This window comes from Fundulus heteroclitus, chromosome 9 (assembly GCF_011125445.2).
Source record: "Fundulus heteroclitus isolate FHET01 chromosome 9, MU-UCD_Fhet_4.1, whole genome shotgun sequence".
Lineage (NCBI taxonomy): Eukaryota > Metazoa > Chordata > Actinopteri > Cyprinodontiformes > Fundulidae > Fundulus > Fundulus heteroclitus.
Window position 1 is genome coordinate 25504695 of NC_046369.1, and position 20413 is coordinate 25525107.

General features: G+C 39.0%; 2 protein-coding genes across 3 annotated transcripts; one reads left to right on the forward strand and one right to left on the reverse strand.

Moving 5' to 3' along the window:
- Positions 1–69: 69 nt before the first annotated feature.
- On the forward strand, positions 70–6332 carry rex1bd (required for excision 1-B domain containing). The gene is made up of 5 exons (XM_012864872.3): positions 70–212; positions 782–864; positions 3108–3312; positions 5386–5474; positions 5668–6332. Exons 1-5 carry the CDS (start codon positions 210–212, stop codon positions 5738–5740), a joined length of 453 nt encoding a protein of 150 aa, XP_012720326.2. The 5' UTR covers positions 70–209; the 3' UTR covers positions 5741–6332.
- Positions 6333–7313: 981 nt separating this feature from the next.
- Positions 7314–17568, reverse strand: crlf1b (cytokine receptor-like factor 1b). Of its 2 annotated transcripts, none has more exons than XM_012864780.3 (8): positions 17131–17568; positions 15164–15442; positions 13865–13994; positions 13581–13753; positions 11248–11405; positions 10590–10758; positions 8344–8528; positions 7314–7533 (listed from the first exon to the last, which is right to left on the reverse strand). In XM_012864780.3, the coding sequence occupies exons 1-8, from the start codon at positions 17186–17188 to the stop codon at positions 7510–7512; spliced, it is 1176 nt and encodes a 391-aa protein (XP_012720234.2). In that variant the 5' UTR covers positions 17189–17568; the 3' UTR covers positions 7314–7509. The 2 variants fall into 2 exon arrangements, with proteins under 2 accessions (XP_012720234.2, XP_035997222.1); XM_036141329.1 differs by having other exon boundaries at positions 8340–8528.
- Positions 17569–20413: the final 2845 nt, after the last annotated feature.

The window sequence follows — 20413 nt, forward strand, 5'->3', positions numbered from 1 at the left end:
TATTTTATTGAGTTAGACCGAAGGCTAAAATTGCTCTATGCTTTTACTTTGAAGGTCAGTTGTTTTTCTCCATCGTCATTTCCGGGTTTCATGGCACACACGCTGCCGACGCTCAACAAGGGAGACAAAATAAAAAACTTCACGCATGTGTTACACGTAAACATGCGGTTATTGTAAAACAACTTGGCAGTATTAAAATCTAGAACAACATGGTAAGAGTCCGGCTTCTATTTTAACTGTATAATGTTAAATCCCAGCGCTAATGCTAAGCTAACAAGCTAATAATAAACAAGCTAATGTTGCAGATGTAGGAGTTGTCTTAAGAAGACAGGCTTTATGGTTCTTGTGTGTAGTCCTGAATATCCCGGATTAAGAACACTGAAGGAAATTTACAAGATAGTTAAGCTATTTACAGTTAATGCTAATGGTCTAAACGCAAAGTAAAATAAAGCATTTTCGCAAACCTGTATCTTTAACCTCTTAAGAACCAAGAAATTTAGTCTAAACATAAGTTTTTTTGATATCTTAAAATTGTCTGTTTTTCTTCAAACATATTTTTCTTTCTCCTGACAGATCTGTAAACGAGGTTTGCAGCTGATCAAACATATATGTTTTAACTGGAACTATTTTTGTTCGGATCAAAATTCTCAGGTCTTAAGAGGTTAAGGCAGCTGTAGCTCAAGTTTTTCTTAATAGTTTTTTTTTTTATCATTATTTGCGGTTCATACACATCAGAATACCCACTTTGTTGTAATTTGTGTTAAATATCTTTATTCATTAGGTTCCATCAGACTTTAAGGCCCTGATCCAGAGGTTTTATCAGCTTCAGTCTGAGCGGGTAGAGACCTATCGACTATTCGAAGAGTGAGTTTGAACGCCTCCACACTTCACACAAGTCCACATACAGAGAAATAAGTATCTGAGCGCAGAAGCAGTTTTTTTTTTTTGAGAAAAAAGTCTTAACTAAAGGTGTTGACCTGAAATTCCCGCCAGATGTCAGTTAAAACCAAATGCAGTCACTCATGTAAAGAAATCAAACCATAAAGTTACAGGAATTATGTGGAATGAAATAATAAGCCTTGAACATGCTGAAGTTTAATTAAGTTTAATGCTTTGATCAAAAGTCTTTGTAGGCGATGGCTTCAAGATGCCTCCTGTGTGCAGAAACCAGCCACATGTATTGCTCAGGTGTAATTTTTACTCATTCTTCCACACAAACCAGCTTCAACTGCTGAAGATGCTTTGTGATCTTTCTATAAACTTATGAGTTTTTCCCATAAATTTTTCAGAGTTCAGGTCAGGTGATGGGTCACTCTAGTCGCTCTTGTTCCTTTCTTTTTCCTTTCTGCACATTTGCATCATTCAATCCTTATCCAGCATTACAAATGCTGCCGAACTCTCGGCCTTTAAAATGCATTCTTGCACAAATCATTTCTGCACATGCAAATGGTTTTTAAGATATACTCACCTGTACACTGTGATCACACGCTGTCTCTTTATCCTGCATTGTTTACATTTCAATTGCTGTACTGTGAAATCACTGCTGCACTTTATCCTGTAATTTACCGTATTCTGAAATCTACTGCAATTCACTGAAATTTTCAAGCTGTATGCAAACGAAATTTCGTTCTGTACGCACTCTGTGCATACTAAATGACAAAGTTGTCTAAGTCTAAGTGTAAGTCTTTCTCTGAAACAAACGGAGAGATGCTTGACAGTATCATGGTATTTAACTATTTTAAGCACTTTGATCGAAACAGAATGTCATGATTTATCTTTCGATGAACCCAGACAGAGCACGCACACACAGAGCTGAATTTGAGAGTTTATTGTAACAGTGGATGAATGATGGCAGGTGGAACCAGAGATGCAGGACTGAACTGGAGCAAAGGTGTAGATGTGAGCAGGAGCTGGCAAGCAGGACCAGAAACACGGCAGAGAGTGTACTTGGAGACCAGAGTACAGTAGCAGGATCCACAGCTTGGCAGGATGAATACTTGTAGGCCAGGATGACAGCAGGATAGCAGCAAGGCAGGGTGAAAGTCTTGAACATTCAGGGTTTCTGCGTATTGCCTTTGGTTAGCATAAACATAAAATAACCATTTTTTTGCTCTCACACTTTATCTGGAAACGGAAACAGACGTTTGTTATAGCACCAGAAACATTGACGCGTCATATCTAACATGAATACTGAAGAAAGGCACCGATTTAAAATAAGATCAATAAAAAGCTCATATTTAAACTTTTAAAAACTTGTGGGGAATATTTAAACTAATGTATAGATATAGAATATATGAAATAAAGTAGACGTCCTGACCCATGCCTAACAGACATGTTTCCTCCCTCACGTATGCTGAGGAAGTGTTAGAACAGCAGGGAGGCAAAAATAACCACAAAACAACTTGGTTATTGTTGGTAGATGTGATGCTCTGCTAATAAATCTAATAAATTATTATATTCACCATTTATCCCAGTTGTCTTGATTTTCAAATGATTAAATAATAAAACATAATTTAGAAGTCCAGAGATTGGCATTAGAAACCTTGGGAAAATGTAAGGTGGTTATTTTTTTCAGACCTTGATTCATTTATTTTTTTTATTATATTTTCTGTCCCAAAAACTAATAGTTGAGCCTTTCCAGATAAGTATTGACACAGAAACTAACCCTTAATAAGCACATGCATTTTATTTTATAAAGCTGTCGTAGAGAACGGGAGCTCAATCCACCCGACAGGCTCAGATCTAAACTCTGCTTGTTTTTATGGTCAAAAGTTTGTGATTCCTGTGAAATATTTAACAGCCAGATAGCCATACTTTTCACCAGTTTGTACATCGTCCTGTAATCTGTTTGCTGGAGGGCATGTCTGCTCCCGGTCCAATAGTTGTGCTTTAGCCACAGGGGTCATGGTGCAAAGAAGCCGGTCTGTGGAGCACCGTGGGTTAGTGAGGCGTTAGAGGGAAAACGACTATGAAAAAGTCTTTTTGCTTTAATCACTTTCTTCTTTGTTTTTGTTCACATTTCCTCCTTGTCAGGGGGGCTCTATCAGCTGATATCAAACTGTACATCAGTATTAATTTTGTTTTTCTTCTTTCGGGTGGCCGTGCAGAGGACACGAAGCCTACCTGAGGACTGGGCCCCATTACGACTTCGAACACTATAAGCAGCTGGTCCATGAGATAACGCAGGCCTTCAGCGGCATTTCCAAGGAAGTTCTGGAGATCAAGGGAAGGCTTCATCGAGAGTTCGACCGAGCTGACCTTTCTGAACACATCGAAAAGCTGCAGAGCAAAGAGAAGCAGAAGCTGGAACTGGTGGGTAAACGTCAGTGTTTAACACGACAAACAGAACATCCATCCTTGCTTTGTCTACACTCTTTGCTGCATTATATTTTCCTTTTGGGAAATTATAAGAATATAGTCATGTATCGGTTTCACAATTAAGGAAATACTAAATGTTTTTAGCAAATCAGCATCAAATTATCATTAGTGTCAGGACTTTGAAACAATTATGCAAATGTCTGTGTGACTTTAGTCTCATAATATTCTTTATTCTTGTACACCTAATATGACTTTATTCTTGTAATATCCAAAAAAATAAAATTGTATTATGGTCATTGTAGATTAAAGGAAATAAATTGTTTTACACAGAGGAGTATATTTCCACAGAAAGTTTTGACAATATTCTCACATATTTGAAGAAAAAAACGTTGATGTCTTCTGATGTCAATGCCTGAAAAACATCTCTTTTCACGATTAAAGGCATTAATTTGCTATATTAAAACAAGTATATCTGTTACAGTGTAAAGTCAGAAATTTTGGACCCCACTTGGGGAACTCCTGCATTAAAAGACTCGTTTCCCTGTAGATAATGATTCGCTCTGACCAGCATCATCAGTATGCACACATTTCCCACCAAAACACATCTCCTTCCTGAAAGGAATGATGGTTGGACATTCCTGTGGTTTCTGTACTTGTGTGTAGACGATTGAACAAAAGAACGCAGCTTCATCGGAAATAACTGTTCTGGCGTTAAGCACATATAATACATTTTGGTTGCTGTAACTGATGTAAAAAGTAAAGGTTTAATCTGATTTAAGAATTATGAATCTTATGTTGCCATAAGGAAATTTTGCTGAGACACAGGCTGAGAATGCAGAATGTCAGACGGTTAATTAAAAAATATATATTATGTGTCAGAAAATGTTCATTCCTGGGTCTATCTTATTCTGAAAACATATTTTAGTTGTTCTGCTGCTGGAGAACAGTGGGTTCCAAATTAAAGCAAAATCTAATCTGCTTGTCAGAAGCTGATGAATAATTATTAATTTAATTAAAATCAAAGGAAGAACAACTTTCATGTTGAAATGTTTTAGTATTCTTTCTAAACTGCCTTTTGAAAATTGCCCTGAAAGGACTTTTTAAGTGGATAGTATTGGAAAAACGAACCCGGTGATAAAACTTTACTGTTTAACTCCCAGAAGGCAAAGTTCTCATGCATCTTATTTAAATTTAGGTGTTCTTGTGTAAAGCACATTTGTCACTGCTTCACTTTCTGTCAAACATTCATATAAGGTATAAATGTGTTAAGTAGTCAGTGCTGATGGCTGATTCAGTGACCCTTACAGAAGATCTGTGAAGCTTTCAATGTAGACTGGAGAACAAACAATAGTTTGATTCAGAATAGTTTTTGGTTTGTTTGTACGGCATTTTTTTGTCAAGTTCAATTCAATTCAATTTTATTTATATAGCGCCAATTCATGAAACATGTCATCTCAAGGCACTTTACAAAGTCAAATTCAATCATATTATACAGATTGGGTCAAAAATGTCCTATATCAGGGATCCAGTTGATTTCATCAAAGTCTTGATAAGCAGCATTCACTCCTAGAGAAGCATAGAGCCACAGGGAGAGTCGTCTGCATTGTACATGGCTTTGCTGCAATCCCTCATACTGAGCATGCATGAAGCGACAGTGGAAAGGAAAACTCCTCTTTAACAGGGAGGAAAACCTCCGGCAGAACCGGGCTCAGTATGAACGGTCATCTGCCTCGACCGACTGGGGGTTACAGAAGACAGAACAGAGACACAACAAGAGAGACAAAAAAATCACAGAAGCACACATTGATCCAGGAATCTGTTCTGCATTAGATGGTAGTAGTGGATGATCTGTCTTCTCTGGATGATTTCACAGCTAACAGAACGCCAGACCAGATGTACCTACTATGAAGGAAAAAAAAGAAACGAAAAGCTTTGGGGAGTTTTCCTCCCCAGACTTATTTTCACCATCTTCTCTGGATTAGGGATGATTTGAGTTTCACATCCCACTAATGTACTCAGCAACATTTCTGTTATCCTGACTTCTTACTTGCTGTTGCCTCTGATCAGACGGCCAAGCTGCAGCTGGCCAAGCAGCAGGCCCAGGATCACCCAGACGATGAAGGCTGTCCGGACAGAATCCAGGAGCTTAAGCACGAGTAAGAGACACTCTCACTTTTACTCGGTGCATCGTTGACCTCTTTGTACGCTGATGTGGATAGAGCTAATCTCACAGGTTTTCAGATGATGTTTCAGAACATATTTGTTTTATTTGTTTGGTAACAGAACAGCTGTCTATACCAATGCAGTAACATCGTTTCAAAGAATGTCTTTGTTTCTGTCTTCGGTCAGGATCATAAAGAACAAAGAGGCTCTGAGTGAGATCATGCAGGACTTTAAATACGATTCAGAAGAGTGTGATTGACAGCCGACTCCCTGCATGTCTGCACCACCAGCCCTCTCACATGACCGCCGAGGCGACAGGCCGCCGTGGCCCTGATGCATCTTCCGTCTCAGAGTCTTCATCAGCTCTTATTGATTGGCCTCCGGCTCCGCCCCGCTCACTGCTGCAGTCTGATGCCACCCAGGAGGCCTCTCCCAATCTGCCTCTCTGTGTTTTTATGTGCAGTTGTGTGTTTGTTTTGCTGCATTGCTGAACACAGGATTGTTCATAATGTAATGAGATGTAAAAAAAAAAAAAAAAAAAAAACAATATTATGTCATTACATAATTTTGTAATATCAATTATGTCATATTGCATTTATTTTTTTATTACCAAGACACTTAAAGAGTTTGGCTTGAACTGTATAAGTAATAAACTTAACATTTCCTTTAACAGGCAGTTTCAAAGATTTAAGTGCTTACAATGTTATAAACAATTCTTCTGGCTCTAACAATGAGACAATTTTTAAATTGCTTATGCTTTACTTGAATATCTGAATGCACTGTATGTTCAGAGATTAATGATTAATCATCATTGTCCATGTAATTTTCAGTAAATTCCCTTTTATGCCGAATAATATACAATGAGCAGGGATTTATTGAACACACATCTACCTCAGGCGGATTTACAGATCTAAAGAAAAGATTTTAGCTAAAGGTATAACAGGAAAAAGACAGCAGCTTAAAGTCATTTTCCATTCAGAGCCAAGGAGGACCTGAAGAAAGTTTGACTGGTTCCCCAATTTATTACAATTTTTCTGTCATCCTTAAATGTTTCACATGATCAACCGAATGTTAATGTCAGACAAGGATAACCTGAGTAAGTTAAAACAAACAATGATTTAATTTACTAAAAGAAAAAAACTATTTAAACCAACCTGACCCTGTGTGTAAGTAGATGATTGTCCCATTGTGTTAAATCATCTGCGTCTAAATACACTTTTTTTTTGGATGGCTGAGTCCATTTAATTTACACAGAGGCCTGATTACTGCCACACCTGCAGAATCAAGAAATCAGTTAGAGTAGGTTACGATATCTTAAGCAACACGTAGTTCCCCTATATATAAGAATTCAATTAACACAGGAGAAACGATTTATTTTGCTTATATCTGGTTACAAAGCCTCATCTAATACTTGGGACACCAGTGAACCACAGTTGGAGCCATTTTCCCCCAAGCGTAGACAAATTGGTTAAAATGTGTTCTAAGGAAATTCAGCAGGACAACAACAAGTCCTGGTCTGAACAGTAAAATGAAAAAATAAAAATGGTGTGGTCCAGTCAAAGGCCGGACTTACATCTGATTGAGATGCTGTGACATAACCTTGAACAGGATATTTAAGCTCAGAGACTCTCCAGTGTGGCCGAATGAAAACAGTTCTGCAAATAAGAGCAGGCTAAATTTCCTCATCGGTAAAGTCAAAGACTCATTACCAGGGAAACTCAAATGCTTGATGACAGCCATTTATTTGCGTTTAGGAGGCAATTACTTTTTCACAAATGGTCAGGTTCCTTTTATTAATAAAATCTCAATTTGAAAACTGTGTTAGGTTATCTTTGTCTGATAATAAAAAAAATTGTTTCATAATCTGACAAAAAAGCAAAAACAAATACTTTGCATTTACATTTTTCCGGCTCGGGTGAAGCTTTAAAGGCCAAGCTGCAAAGATCTCGGACCTTTTACTTAACAGGGACCACGACAACCAGTTGGCTGATCCTGGATTCATCTCCAGGGCAGCGATGAGTACTCAGGCTATGAATTATTGTCTTGTTGAACCTGAAAAAGACAGAAGTAATTGGGTCATACTGGAATAATGGTAAAAGCATGTTAAATGTAAAAAAAAACAACCAAAAGAACACACTAATTACTGCTGCCTGCCTCTTTTATCTCTTTCTCAGCTCTGCACGCCTCCTGTGAACCTTTTTTTTTTTAGGTAATCAATGGAAACCTGTCACACTTGGTGAAAAAAGACATTATTCAGGCAACAGTTTGTGCCTTAGGAAGCAGAAAAATCAGAGTACTGCTGAATCAATACTCAGAGTATGTCATGTAGGCTGAAGGTTCCTGTGAGTTCAAGGACTGAGGATGTGGCTGAAGGATCTGAACTCTTCACAGAGGAACACTTAGAGCTATTTTTGTAAAAAAAAAAAAAAAAAAAAAAAGATCTGCTTGCCAAGGCAAAAACAAAAGGAGCACACGAGAGCGGACTGTTAATTATTTGTAAATGTTTTTTTTTTTTCCTCTCTTTGTTGTGGCGATCAGCTGCAGATCACATTAAAATACGAAACCTAATCAGGCATCTTGACGAAGAGCATGTCCCTTTTTCTGCTCCCACTTCTGAGCCCGTAGAGTCTAAACCGCACATTTTTACCTGATCATAAAGCACAGACTGAAACCTCACAGGGCCAGTTCAAAGGAAATCTTTCCTCTTTTTGCTTGTAAAAAAAATACTGAGCAGATGGCAAATGGGAAAAAAAAAAAAGAGGCCGGGTCAGAAATTCAGCTCAGTGTATTGATAGAGCGATGGGGTGTTTGTGAGGACATGCTGAAAGTCCCGCAGAAGAAAAAGAGCCGGCGCTTACCGACCTGGTTGCGTGGCTGGTGGTGAGATTTCTGCAGCCACACCCTCCACTGATCGTACAGTTTGATCGACACGCTGCTGCAGCCCGAGGCATGCTTGCGGACCCAGCCGAAGAACTGCTTGAGCTCCCGCCGCAGGGTGGAGTTCTGTCCGCTGGCTTTGGGATCACAGGAGCCTCTGTGGAGCAGATCTGATGGGGGAGGAAGGAGGGGGGAAGATGGAAGAGGAGAGAGACGTGGGAGAGAAACTTGCAGCTTAAACCTTTCACGTTTTGTCGCCTGACAAACAACTAAGTTATCCACTAATAGTTTACAGAAAATTGTTTACAGATTTTTTTTATAAATGTGTCTTGAATAGGCATTAAGTCTCGCTGAGTCAGTGCTTTGCGGGGCCGCCTTTTGCTGCTATTTCAGCTGCAGATCTTCTGGGGGTATGTCTCTACTAGCTGTGCACATCTTGAGGCACAAATGTTTGCCAACTGTAAAATGGCTCAAACTCAGTAAGACGTGATGGACGGCATCTCGATTTTCAAGTCTTGCCACAGGTTTAGGTCTGAACTTGGACAGGGCCTCTTTAAGACATAGGTATGCAGTAATCCAACCCTTTCCATCGCACCTCTGGCTGCATCTTTTAGACTACCATCCACCAGGAAGGTTACCCTCCACTCCAGCAACAACTGTTTTGTGGTTTCTAACGTGTTTTCTTCCAGGATTGACCTGGTTTGCTCCATCCATCTTCCCATAAACTCTGACTAGCATCCCTGCTCCTGCTGCAGAAGAGCATCCCCACTGCGTGATGCCACCACCACCAAACTACAATTTTGTATTTAGGGATGTAAAAAAGAAAGGGGTCAAAATGCTAATGGCTGGGTAAATATTATAAATTATTCAAACATAAGGAAAATAAAATAATGATTCTAACCATTGCGCCAACTTCTCCTGACAATGAAACATGGTGATGGCAGCATCATGGGGTGGGGTGACTCTTCATAAGGGGAAACCCGATGAAGCTCACCCTCCTGCAAGGTAATGACCCCCCACATCCTGTATACATGACATTTTAAATAATCAAATTAAAATTAGCGTCTTGATTAAATCTGTAGGCTGGAGAAAATTGCAGAAATGATCCAACATGGAGTTTAATCTGCTCTAATGCACAAATAAAAAAAGACTAGAATCCCTGTGTTTATATGCTGAGCTAACATACACAACACAAAACAGTTTGCAGTGAAAGTGTCTCCATAACTTATAATATTATCTTTAGCATGTCAACAGCTAAAATCCTTCACTAGGAAACTTTCTTGTAAATCATCTAAATTTTCATTTGTTAGCATAAAGAAGAATCTATCTGCTGGAATCTATTCAACAAACAAATAATTTATGAATAAATAATGAGCTCTTAATAGCAGAGGAAAAATTAGGGTAAGTCTTTTTTAATGTCGACCTCTTTTATGCATGTTGTTAAAAGCGTCTCAGTAACTCTCGACCTTTTCTTGCAAACCGATTCAACTGATGTGGAAACGCGGACATGTTGCTCGGTTTAACGTCCTTAACCGAGGAGGTGACGTGCCACATTTGGGTTTCAGACAGAGAAGGTTGTCATCTGCCAAAATCAATCCTTTGTGGCAAATGACAGAGCTCGATAACGACTTCCTCTCCCTGGGAAGTAAATACCACCATAACTTATGTAGCTCATTATCTGCGCCCAAACCTGCTTCCACTCAAGCTTTATAGGCTCTGTGTGTGCCGCAGAGTGACAGCCAGCTCCGTAACTGGATCAATCTTTGAAGCGGACGGGAGAAATTCGTCAAATGTTCCCCTGGCTTTCTGCAGTTCTCTCTAATCCTCGGCATGGAGATCCCTATCTAGGTAGCGGGCCGACTGATGTTTTGTTTCCTCCGGGTCACATGCGGTTTGGATCTTTCCTGTGCAGGATGTGTAATCAGGAATAAGGGACATTGTTTTTCCGGCTTTAATTGCCAACGAAAGGTTGATTATTAGAAAGCAACAAATGGTTAAAATCTGCTGGGATCTCAGATGTTTGGGTAGCATTTAAAACCAACTAAAGCTGTGAGCCCGCCACAGAGCGGAAACATTTCAGACGTTCGGACTATTTGAAGTCTTTCCATTTAAGCGTGACTAGATATTACTATGGAGTTTCCATAAAGGCAGATCTAGGCTGATTTTAGTGTGACGTGATAGTTAAGAGGAAACGTCTTTTTGTTTGACGATGTGAGCTGGAAGGTGCGTACCTCCGCTGGGTGTGGAGGCTGCTGCCGGGTGGCTCCAGTCGCTCCAGATTCCAGGTTTCCTGGAGCCAAAGATCCCCACAGGGTTACACCTCACCTGGACAAAATACACCGTCCCAGGCTTGAGGCCTGCAAGCCGGCAGGAAGTCAGGTTTCCAACGTTATCAACCGCCTGAGAGCAGAAACAGCACAATGATTACACAAAGGAGAGGCAGTGGATGCTTTTCACAGAAACATCTCTAGTAAGTATACTTTCAGTGCAGCAGATGTTCAGATACTTATACAATATCAACAACAAGAGGGCGAATATAAAAGTCTTGCACTTGCATAGTTCTGAGTAGGTGTCCTGTATAATCATAACCTGTTTAGCTAAATCTTTTCTGTGTTCCCCTTAGATTCTTCTCAGTTAATCTTTTTTTCTAATCAAATGTTCTTTTTTTTATAGAAATATTGAGCAGCCTTGTCTTGAAGACATCAAAGACGGAGTCTGAAAGAATTACCTCCTCAAAAAAAAATCCACTTCTGCTGAGTGGGATCAAAGCCAGGTTTCAAAACAGTAGGATTTCATTAAAAGGAAGATATGAGCAGGATATTTCATGAATGCTGGCAGAGATGCTGCAGCAGAGTCTGCAATAGTTGAGCGAGATGATGGGTGGATCACCTTCCAGTCGGCGATGTCCTCTAGTCTGTAGCGGATCTGATATTTGGCCTGAAACAGGACGTCCTTGAGCTCGGGGGGGCTGGTCCAGTGGACCATCAGCTGGTCCTCCAGGCTGCCGATACGACTCACTTGGACGTTAGCAGGAGGGTCTGTTGTCACTACAGGGACAAGGGCGAAGGATTAGAGCCTGGATGCAGCTCCCTGACAGCCATTGTGCACATTTACCAGACATGTGAGTGAAAACTTTAACCTAAAATTAAAAACTTTAATGCAGATTGGGAAACACGGAGGTGGTGTGTTGTGAAATATATCTGGCGTAGACTATTCCACGGCAGAGGCCATTAGCCATTCAAATTTAGCTTCAGTACATGCAAAGAAAAAGAAGTACGCTGCCTAAGTTTCGCCAATATTGTTCTACTTCATAAATTCTGTGAAAAGTTCCTCTTTTCCTCCAGCTTCAACAAGCAGGATGCTTTTATAGCTGGGAAAGATAGAATTGTGTTTGCCATCATGGGTATAGGATCATTATGCTTTCATCATGAATTGAGGAAACATTTACCAAAATGAAACAACCTTGTGATATAGGGCCTTGATTTGTGGATAACCAAGTCCAACTGTATGAAAGGCAACATCTCTATTGTGCTAATGAAGGTTTGAAGTTTTCTAAAACCACTTTATGTGTTGCAGTGACTGCTGTTTGTCACAATAAAACTGCATCAAAAAACCAAACAAAACAAATTTGCAGAAACTGTAAAGGACCCAAATATTCTTGATCTGGCCTGTCTTTAGCAGACAATTGGATGGGGGACTTTAGCTCTGCTCAGTCGCTGCATCCCGTGAGAGCATGGTGTTCCTCATTAAACACAACAGGCTACAATAAAATAATTGAGCTGCTTTGAAGGAGAGGAAACCCGATAAAATATTAAAGAGATAATACAATAGGAGACAAAGAAGCAGCTGATAAAATAAGCTATTAAATGTCGGTTTGTAAACTTCTGCTCAACACATCCGCCGCTGCTTTTACTGCTCACGGGTAACGTCATTCATCACCCGTGTTTATTCTAGTGAAAAGGATTAAAGAAATCCACCCGGTGCTTTTCTGTTATTGCTGCAGCAAACGCATCCCATTAGACCGTCTATTTTTTTCTTAAATGTTTACAACCTCCAGGTTATTGATTCTGCATTTTGCAGAGCACATGAAAAAAATGCTGCAGGTATCAAACACTGCTTCGTAGAATGAGGTGTTTGCAGAAGATTAGGGGACTACAGTATATCAGTGCTTCAGTATAGCATGAGACTCTAAACCCAAAACTCAAAAATCCATTAACTGGGAGGCATCTCAGTCTGTACTTTTCCAACAAAACGCTTCTGAGAGTGAAAAACCATGTAAACGTATGTTTCCTGTGCCACTAAGGTGTTGGTATTTACTGCCAGGCCAGCAATAAATAACAATAAATAACACTTGTTTGTACAACATTAAATAACACTTCCATTCATATCTCCTGCCCTCCTAATTAAAGCATGAATTAACCACAATTAACCTCGATGTCTGAGTTAAGTTTTAATAGCAACACCCTGATTTAGCTGCAGAAACAACAAATCACTTGCATAGAACCTGTGTGACAACATGAAGTAGGCTAAATGATCTCAAAAGCAACCACAGGAAAGGATTGCAAAGCCATCCTCAAGAGTTTGAGACACCAGTGAACTACTGTAAGAGCACATCATCTTGAAAGAGAGAAAATAGACAGAAAAGAGCAAAGAGCGAAATCTGAAGCACTGCAGAGCTCACTTGTCTTGGTTAAAGTCGGCCTCAGACTGGAAAACGGCAGACTCCACGGGAGAGATCCAAGATGAAATCCACTGCTGTCCAAAAAAGAACGCCGAGGCCTGTCTCACATTTCCCAAACAACATCCGGATGATTCACAAAACTTTTGGTAAAAACATTTGCTGGACTGACCAGACAAAAGACCCCATACGGCAGCTAAGTGTCATAACTAGTTATTAGATTTAGGAGACACAGTTTTTTTTCGTACGTAGGCACAATTTTTCCCCTTAATGAATGACTTCCTTATTCAAAACCTATTTCTGTTTTTACTTTCACGATCTAAAGCATTTAGGTGTGACAAAGTGAAGCCTGGACATCCAAAATACTTTTTCAGGACCATGTAGTTAGGGCGCTAACTTCAACCAAACGTTTGAAACTTCAGCCGTGTTTGTTCTCTTCTTCATGTTCTCTAAAGAAAAGTTCCCTCCTTCTCTTTGTCCTTTTCACCAGCCCTGTCTCCGTCAAACATGCAGCTTTCTGTGATGGCAGAGTCTCCTTACTGACCCACATCCAGGACGTCGAGGGAGCTGATGTCGGAGGTGGCTGAGCCCAGCTGGTTGGTGGCCTCCACCCAGATCTCGTACGGGGTGAAGAGAGCGATGTTTGCCGAGATGCGACAGGAGTAGCCCTGCTTCTCTACGCTGTAGCTCACACATTCATTTTCTCTTTCATGCCACCTGAAAATGAAAACAAGATCACCATCTACCAACCTGTGACTCCAGCACTTATAGAAAGCGATAAACTCTACGGATGAGTTTGCTTGTCCACCTGAGGAATGTCTGCCTCACCTCAGTTTGTACTTGAGGGTGTATTTGGTTGGGATGTGCGTCTCGCCCGGGCCGCCCGCGCTCCACCTGCAGCTCAAATCCTTTGCGTTGTGGGACCTGCATGTTAAATTTACTGGCTTCTCTGGAGGCACTGAAATATAATTGAGAGGTGCAGAAAATGGCTCAATTGTTGAAACAAAAAGCGGCCAACTCAAATATGACGGCAACGTCTTCATTATGACTGAAAAAGCACACTGAATATTGTCTGTCGCTCTTGTTCAAAAAGAGAAAAACTCAAAGTGAGAGCGCAAACATTTCAGGTCTGATTACGTCACTTTAACATGTATGGGTCACTTTTTACATAAAGCTTTAGAGACTGTTTTTTTGTTTGTTTGTTTTTCTCATAATCCTAATTTTAATAAATTCTCACCTAAAATTAAGGTGCTGTGTAAAGCTATGTCCTTGTAAGTAAGTAAGTCAAACACGGTGATGGACATTTTGACAAAACAATCTTTTAAATAACTTTAAAATTTATTGCAGCTGATGTTTCTCAGGCTTAAAATGTAGCATTGAGTTTTTAATTTCTACACCTGGACTTTAAATTAAATGCAAACTATTTCTTAAAGAAACCTCACATAGTTTTTAAAATTATTTTGTTGACAAAAGAAAGTAAATTGTCATGAAACGAAAGAGACAACCTTTAAAGATAAAGTCCTCCCTCAGTAAAAAAATAGAAGCATGTTAGGTCAATGGCTTTCTAATTACCCTTTGCTGAGGGTGCGTGTGTGAAAATATGTTTGTTTTGTTTCTCTCCGCTTTTAAATAAGAGTCCTGTTTTATATTTTTAAGTTTGTTTTATTAAATTCTATGTACAAGCACTTTGAGTTGCCTTTGGACAAAAATGTGTCACACAAATAAAGTTGCCTTGCCTTCTGGCAAATTGCAAACAATGCTTCTTCTGATTTGCTTTCTGTCAAAGCGTCCTTCTTGCCTCTTTTTGTGGAAAGCACATTGAATAGTTTGCTCTGGCTTTTCTTTAGGCAGACTAAGATACATATTTGGAAAACACTTTGTTTCCTTCCACCTCACGAGTATGCAACATTTTCTGTTGGTCTATTACATAAAATCACTTTTCACTTGATTTTGTTACGTTTCACAACCAGTGATGGTTTTGAAGTGTTTATGATATTTTCATGTTTTCATTGCTGCTGAAATGTGCTACACAAATAAACTTGACTTAAAATCACAATAAAATCTGAGTGTGAGGATGAAAAGTGACAAAATGTGAAAATATTCCAGTGGGATCCGGTTTCTACATACTTCCCACATAGAGACAAGAACCAGCGAGGACACGTCCATCGGGCCCGTGACACATCAAGTTGTCTCCGGATTTCTGCTGGGAGCCGTTCAGGCTGTGCAGCTCGATGGTCAGGATGTTGGCGGACACCGTCCTGTAGGTACTGCTGGACAGACGAACCCCGTTCAGAGTCCAGTACAGCGAGCCGGCATGCAGGCCCAGCTCAGTGGTGAGCGTGCAGGTGGCCGTCAGACTTGACCCAATTCTCAGGATCGGATCCTGCGGGGAGATCACGGCAACATCTGGACGAAGGAAGTACACCAGACGCGCTTTTAGGAAGAGTTACGTTCAGAAATATAGCTGTGGCGACATGGCCACTGTTTTGCCTTAACAAGTGTACAAAACCTAAAGACAAATTTAGCAAGATAATGCATTTAGAAATTATTTAGACATGTTAAATTTATTATGAAAATGATTTTTTTTCACGACTTTTACGATTACCTCTATGACCATAACTTCTTCGAGGAACTTTCAGTTTTATTATCAATGTCTTTCTATTTCTGTGAGGTATAAATGTGATGCAGAATCCCATTTCAGTTTGCTGCTCCTCAAAATGGGACAAAATATACATAATTCAAGTAATGCTTTATAAATAAATAAATAAAAAATAATCACAGAATTACTTAACTAAACTTGCCCAGATCATCAAAGAAACCACTGGAAATATGGAAGCCTTTAGAAAAGTTTTAGAGTAAACGACATTCAAAACTCAAAGATTACCTTTTTCAAACTATCATCAGCAAAATGTTGCTTTCTGATCATTTCTCTGTAGTCTTTTCATTAAAAGCCAACTTTTTTAAGGATCACAGGCTCTCTGTCTGAGGAGACATGGCCACACTTTAGGAGGAAATCATTAGAGTTGTAAGAAAACCTGGCATGCCCCCCCCCCTCCCCCCAGAGCTCTTTAGAGATTGCAGCCCCACCACACCGTAGCAAAGCAGGAACTCAGCCCGTATTTGTACCCGCATGAAGTAGATTTATGAAGCCACTGCAGTGCTAATTTCATTATTGTAGGACAAGAAAGGTATTTCTATTCTATTCTAATCAAAAAGGTTACTCTGGAATTTCAGTAAAACCCTTAAATGTTTCTTAATTTCTATACTAGAACTGTCTTTAAAGTATTACGCCTTCAATGAAAACTCTTCTTCTCGTCCTTTTTTAAATGTAACCACTGGGTGTTATTTACCGGGCTGCAGGTTTGTGGCAATTAATCCTTCTTGCATATGTCCCTACACCTTTAAATGTGTTCTATAATAAAAAAAAATAAAAATAAATAATAATAATAATAATAATAATAATAATAATAATAATAATAATAATAATAATAATAATAATAATAATAATAATAATAATAATAATAATAATAAATAAGACAGTTGTGGGCCAAGTGGAGTACAAATTTCTGAAAAATACTATATTTCTGCATCTGCATGACTTTTTCCATGCAAACACACTACTACATTTTGCATCTTTAATACAAGGACGGAAGAGTCAGTATTTTTTAGGATTAACAGTTGTCTATGATATAAAACACTCAAACATTTTGTTATATTAAATAAATATGTCAGTGCAGGACAACTTTTTATAATTTAATTTGGTATAGCTGAATTGTGGCTAAAATCAATCTTTTGTCATCTATTATTTGCATGAAGCCTCAAAAACAAAAGAAAAATATCCCGACCAAGTATACTGATAATGTAAAATAAAGTACATCATTATAGTGCAGCAGACTCAGTACATATTTTGCATTTCTGAGAAAACCGGTACATCTGATAACTATAATAGGTAATGTGTGATAATGGACCATATCAGGAGAACAACATTATAGAAATAATATAATAGACGCTTATCTTATAAAAGATGTTGCTGCCGGTCTGCGAGCATCCCTGTTTGGAGCAACAGAAAGTGAAATGAAATGAATTATACTTACGCGTTAAGGAGAACAGCACATCTGGAGCGAGGAGAAGCAGAAACATAAAGGAAATCATCGTTTATGAGCTGCTTCTCTTTTGTTTTCCTGCGTTTGTCCTCTTTAAGTTTTAGCGTCCCACAACAGATGGATAGAGTGGTGGAGGGGGGGACCTGTGCAGCTTCACGCTTTGAACTCTTGTGACAAAGAAGACCGACTGCTTACAGTCTGAGAAGCACAAGTTGTACCTCGTTACGCCTCCAGCTGCTGTAACGCTCAGGTTCAGTTTCCTCCTCCGTCTCAGATCGTTAGTGTTTCTTTGGCCGTTCCCCTCCCAGACACACACCCTCAGATGTTAAAACAAGTCCTTGACCTAGAGGACCACAGCCAATTTAGGCATCTGAAACAAAACAATTTGATTTATTTATCGACATAAATGGTTCATTCTGACATGGGAAAATGCCCCCCCACCCCCCCCCCCCCACCCCTCTAAAAAAAGAAAGAAAAATAACTGTTTGAAGAAAATTTGGGCTGCTGAATTGGTCTATTCTCTGGATATTGGACGTTTTTTTCCTCACATTAACCTCTTGGTTCAGTTTCTTCCACTGATATTTTTAGCTGTAAGATCAGGACTCGTTGCTTATTTTCTGTTAAGATCAGATCACAGCATCCTGACATTTCTCATTAAAGGTTTTGTTAATTGCAATAAATATCTGCTAATAAAGGTAATAAAATGATGATTGTGATTCATGTTTTGTTCTTCTTTTTGTAAACAGACAAAAAAATGAGTGTGAATAATTGGAAAACATTTTTTTTATCTGCAATGTTTAATCTAAGCCTTTTATAGGACCTTTACTTTTATAGGACTTACAATGGTGCCGCTGAGACACCCAGTTCTTGGGTTTATATTTGTTAGTGGGAAACAAATTCATGGTCTCCACATATTTTTCCATCAATTTGAAGTTTTTCTAACCCAGTTTTTCCAACTCCAGTTCCAAGATGTATGTTTTTTTTCCTGCTTTGACACATCTGTTTTCAATTGATGGGTCATCAACTGTGTTATTCATTTTCAATGTGCCCAGAGGTCTCCTTCATGTTTTTAGGAACGGACTGTGGTTGTCACCAAGTCCAAAACATGCAATTTAGGTTATGCTTTGACTCTAATTTGCCCATATCTATGAAATGTGTTTGTTTATAGTTGTGTATCCCTGTGTTGGTCTATAGGCCTTTGACCTGTTTGGGGTGAACTCTGCCTTTTTTGCCCTATTGCTCCTGTGATAGGCTCCTGCCTGTACAGTGACCCTGATAGAATTGGCTTTTCCTTTTCAAGGGTCACCACAGCGAGTCATTTTTCTCCATTTAACTCTATCTTCTGCATCTTTTTCTCTCACGCTACCTTCATACCCTCTTTAACTCCATCCATAAATCTCCTCTTTGCTCTTACTCTAGGTCTCCTGCCCAGCAGGTCCAGCCTCAACATCCTTCTACTGATGTGTTCACTGTCCCTCCTCTGTACACGTCAATCAAACCGTGTCAATTAGGCTCCTATGCATTTATCTCCAAAACATCTAACATGAGTAGCTCCTCTAATGTACTCATTCCTGATCCTATCCATCCTCGTCACTCCCAAAGAGAACCTCTACCATCCTTATCTCTGCTACCTCTTGCTCTGCCTCCCCTCTCTTCCCCGGTTCCACTTCCTCATCAACTCGGCTCCAAAGTGTGTCCATTGAAATCTGCACCACTTTTACATCACTTCATCTAACTCACTCCAGAATTTCTCCTTCTCCTGTAACTCACATCCCACCTTTGGGGCATAACCGCTAACAACATTGAACATCACACCTTCAATTTCTAGCTTCAGACTCATCACCCTACTTGACACTGTGTTTACCTCCAAACCATCCCAGACTAAGTCCTCCTTCAACATAACTCAACTCAGGGCAATATTCATACGAGAACCGGCAAATCCATGTTATAGTTGTTCATACTAGGCTTGCAAACTGATCTTGGGACCTCTTATTGGGACCTTTTTTTTCTTCTTTTTTTTTAATAATTGCTTTTAGTTTCTATTTTCCCATGTTTCATTTTGTTTCTACATTTTATTCCAACTTGCTTCTATTCTGTTTTATTTTCCTATATTTAATCATGTAAAGTATTTTGCATTGTCTTTGTACTGAAATGTGCAATACAAATAAATTTGCCTGCCTTGCCTTGCCTTACTTGTCACAAAGGCAATGGTTTAAACCTAAGTAATTACTATTATTTATTTATTTTTTTCATGGTTCACAGCTCTTTTTATTTATAAAGTAATTTATAATAAAGTGCTGCACTTACAACAGGAAATAACAGTAACATTAAATAGACAAAACAGAGACAAGCAGAAAAATTAGTTAAAACTGTTAAACTAGTTAAAATAATTGGAAACTATTATTTTAGAACGGTTTTCAACATTAATAAGCTCAGTGAAGCCGTATTTAATTATTAATATGGAGGCAGGAGGAGCCTTTAACAGCTGCTGACCCGCTCCATTTTTTTTACAAGCATACAAACATACAGTTACATAGAACAATAGACAGGTGCTCTAATAACAAAAAGAATAAAGAAAATAATGAAAGGTGTACTTACACTATTCTTTGAAAAATCTTTCAAAAATATCCGTGGATGTGGTGCTTTGTTTAGAGTCAATTAATGTGAGGGATTTCATGTATTCTTTAAACTCAGACAAGAAACATTTGAAGTTGGGGGATGTTTTGGAATATTTACATTTGTGTATATGAAATTTACCATACAAAATGAATAGGTTTGTAATAAAAGTAGCATTACTGTTTCCATGGACAAAATACAATATTACACTTTTATAGTCAATTACAATGTTTGTTTTGAGTTTACGTTACCTAAGTAATTATTGCTGTGATAGTCTTGTCAGCTATTGACCAACTAGCCATTTTCTTGCAGCCTCTTACAGATCAATGAAGATCAAATTTGCCTCAGGTGAAAAGTATGTTTTTTAATGTTATTTTCCATTTTCATGTTTTTAATATATTGTTGTTCCAGCGGGACCTTTAAATCACTTTTAACATATTTTTCTACATATAGATTAACCCATCAGCAGGATAAGCCCGCTGCAATGTTTGTCAGGCTACTCACTGCTCGCCCTTTTACTTAGATCGTCTCTACAGTTTTCTCAAAGTCATCTTAGCCACATTATGCACTGCAGTGGAGGCTGCGCTGCGGGTTGAGTTTAAAGATGGAACGGCGCGTGCGTGCGCGCGCGCGATGAGGATGGTGATGATGATGCGCG

Coding starts and splice junctions, on each gene's coding strand:
- rex1bd (XM_012864872.3), top strand. Junction 865..3,107: donor ACCTATCGACTATTCGAAGA/GTGAGTTTGAAC, acceptor GTGGCCGTGCAG/AGGACACGAAGCCTACCTGA. Junction 5,475..5,667: donor ATCCAGGAGCTTAAGCACGA/GTAAGAGACACT, acceptor GTCTTCGGTCAG/GATCATAAAGAACAAAGAGG.
- crlf1b (XM_012864780.3), bottom strand. CDS start 17,188: ATGATTTCCTTTATGTTTCTGCTTCTCCTCGCTCCAGATGTGCTGTTC. Junction 11,406..13,580: donor CCTCGACGTCCTGGATGTGG/GTCAGTAAGGAG, acceptor TTGTCCCTGTAG/TGACAACAGACCCTCCTGCT. Junction 8,529..10,589: donor AGCCTCCACACCCAGCGGAG/GTACGCACCTTC, acceptor CTCCCCCATCAG/ATCTGCTCCACAGAGGCTCC.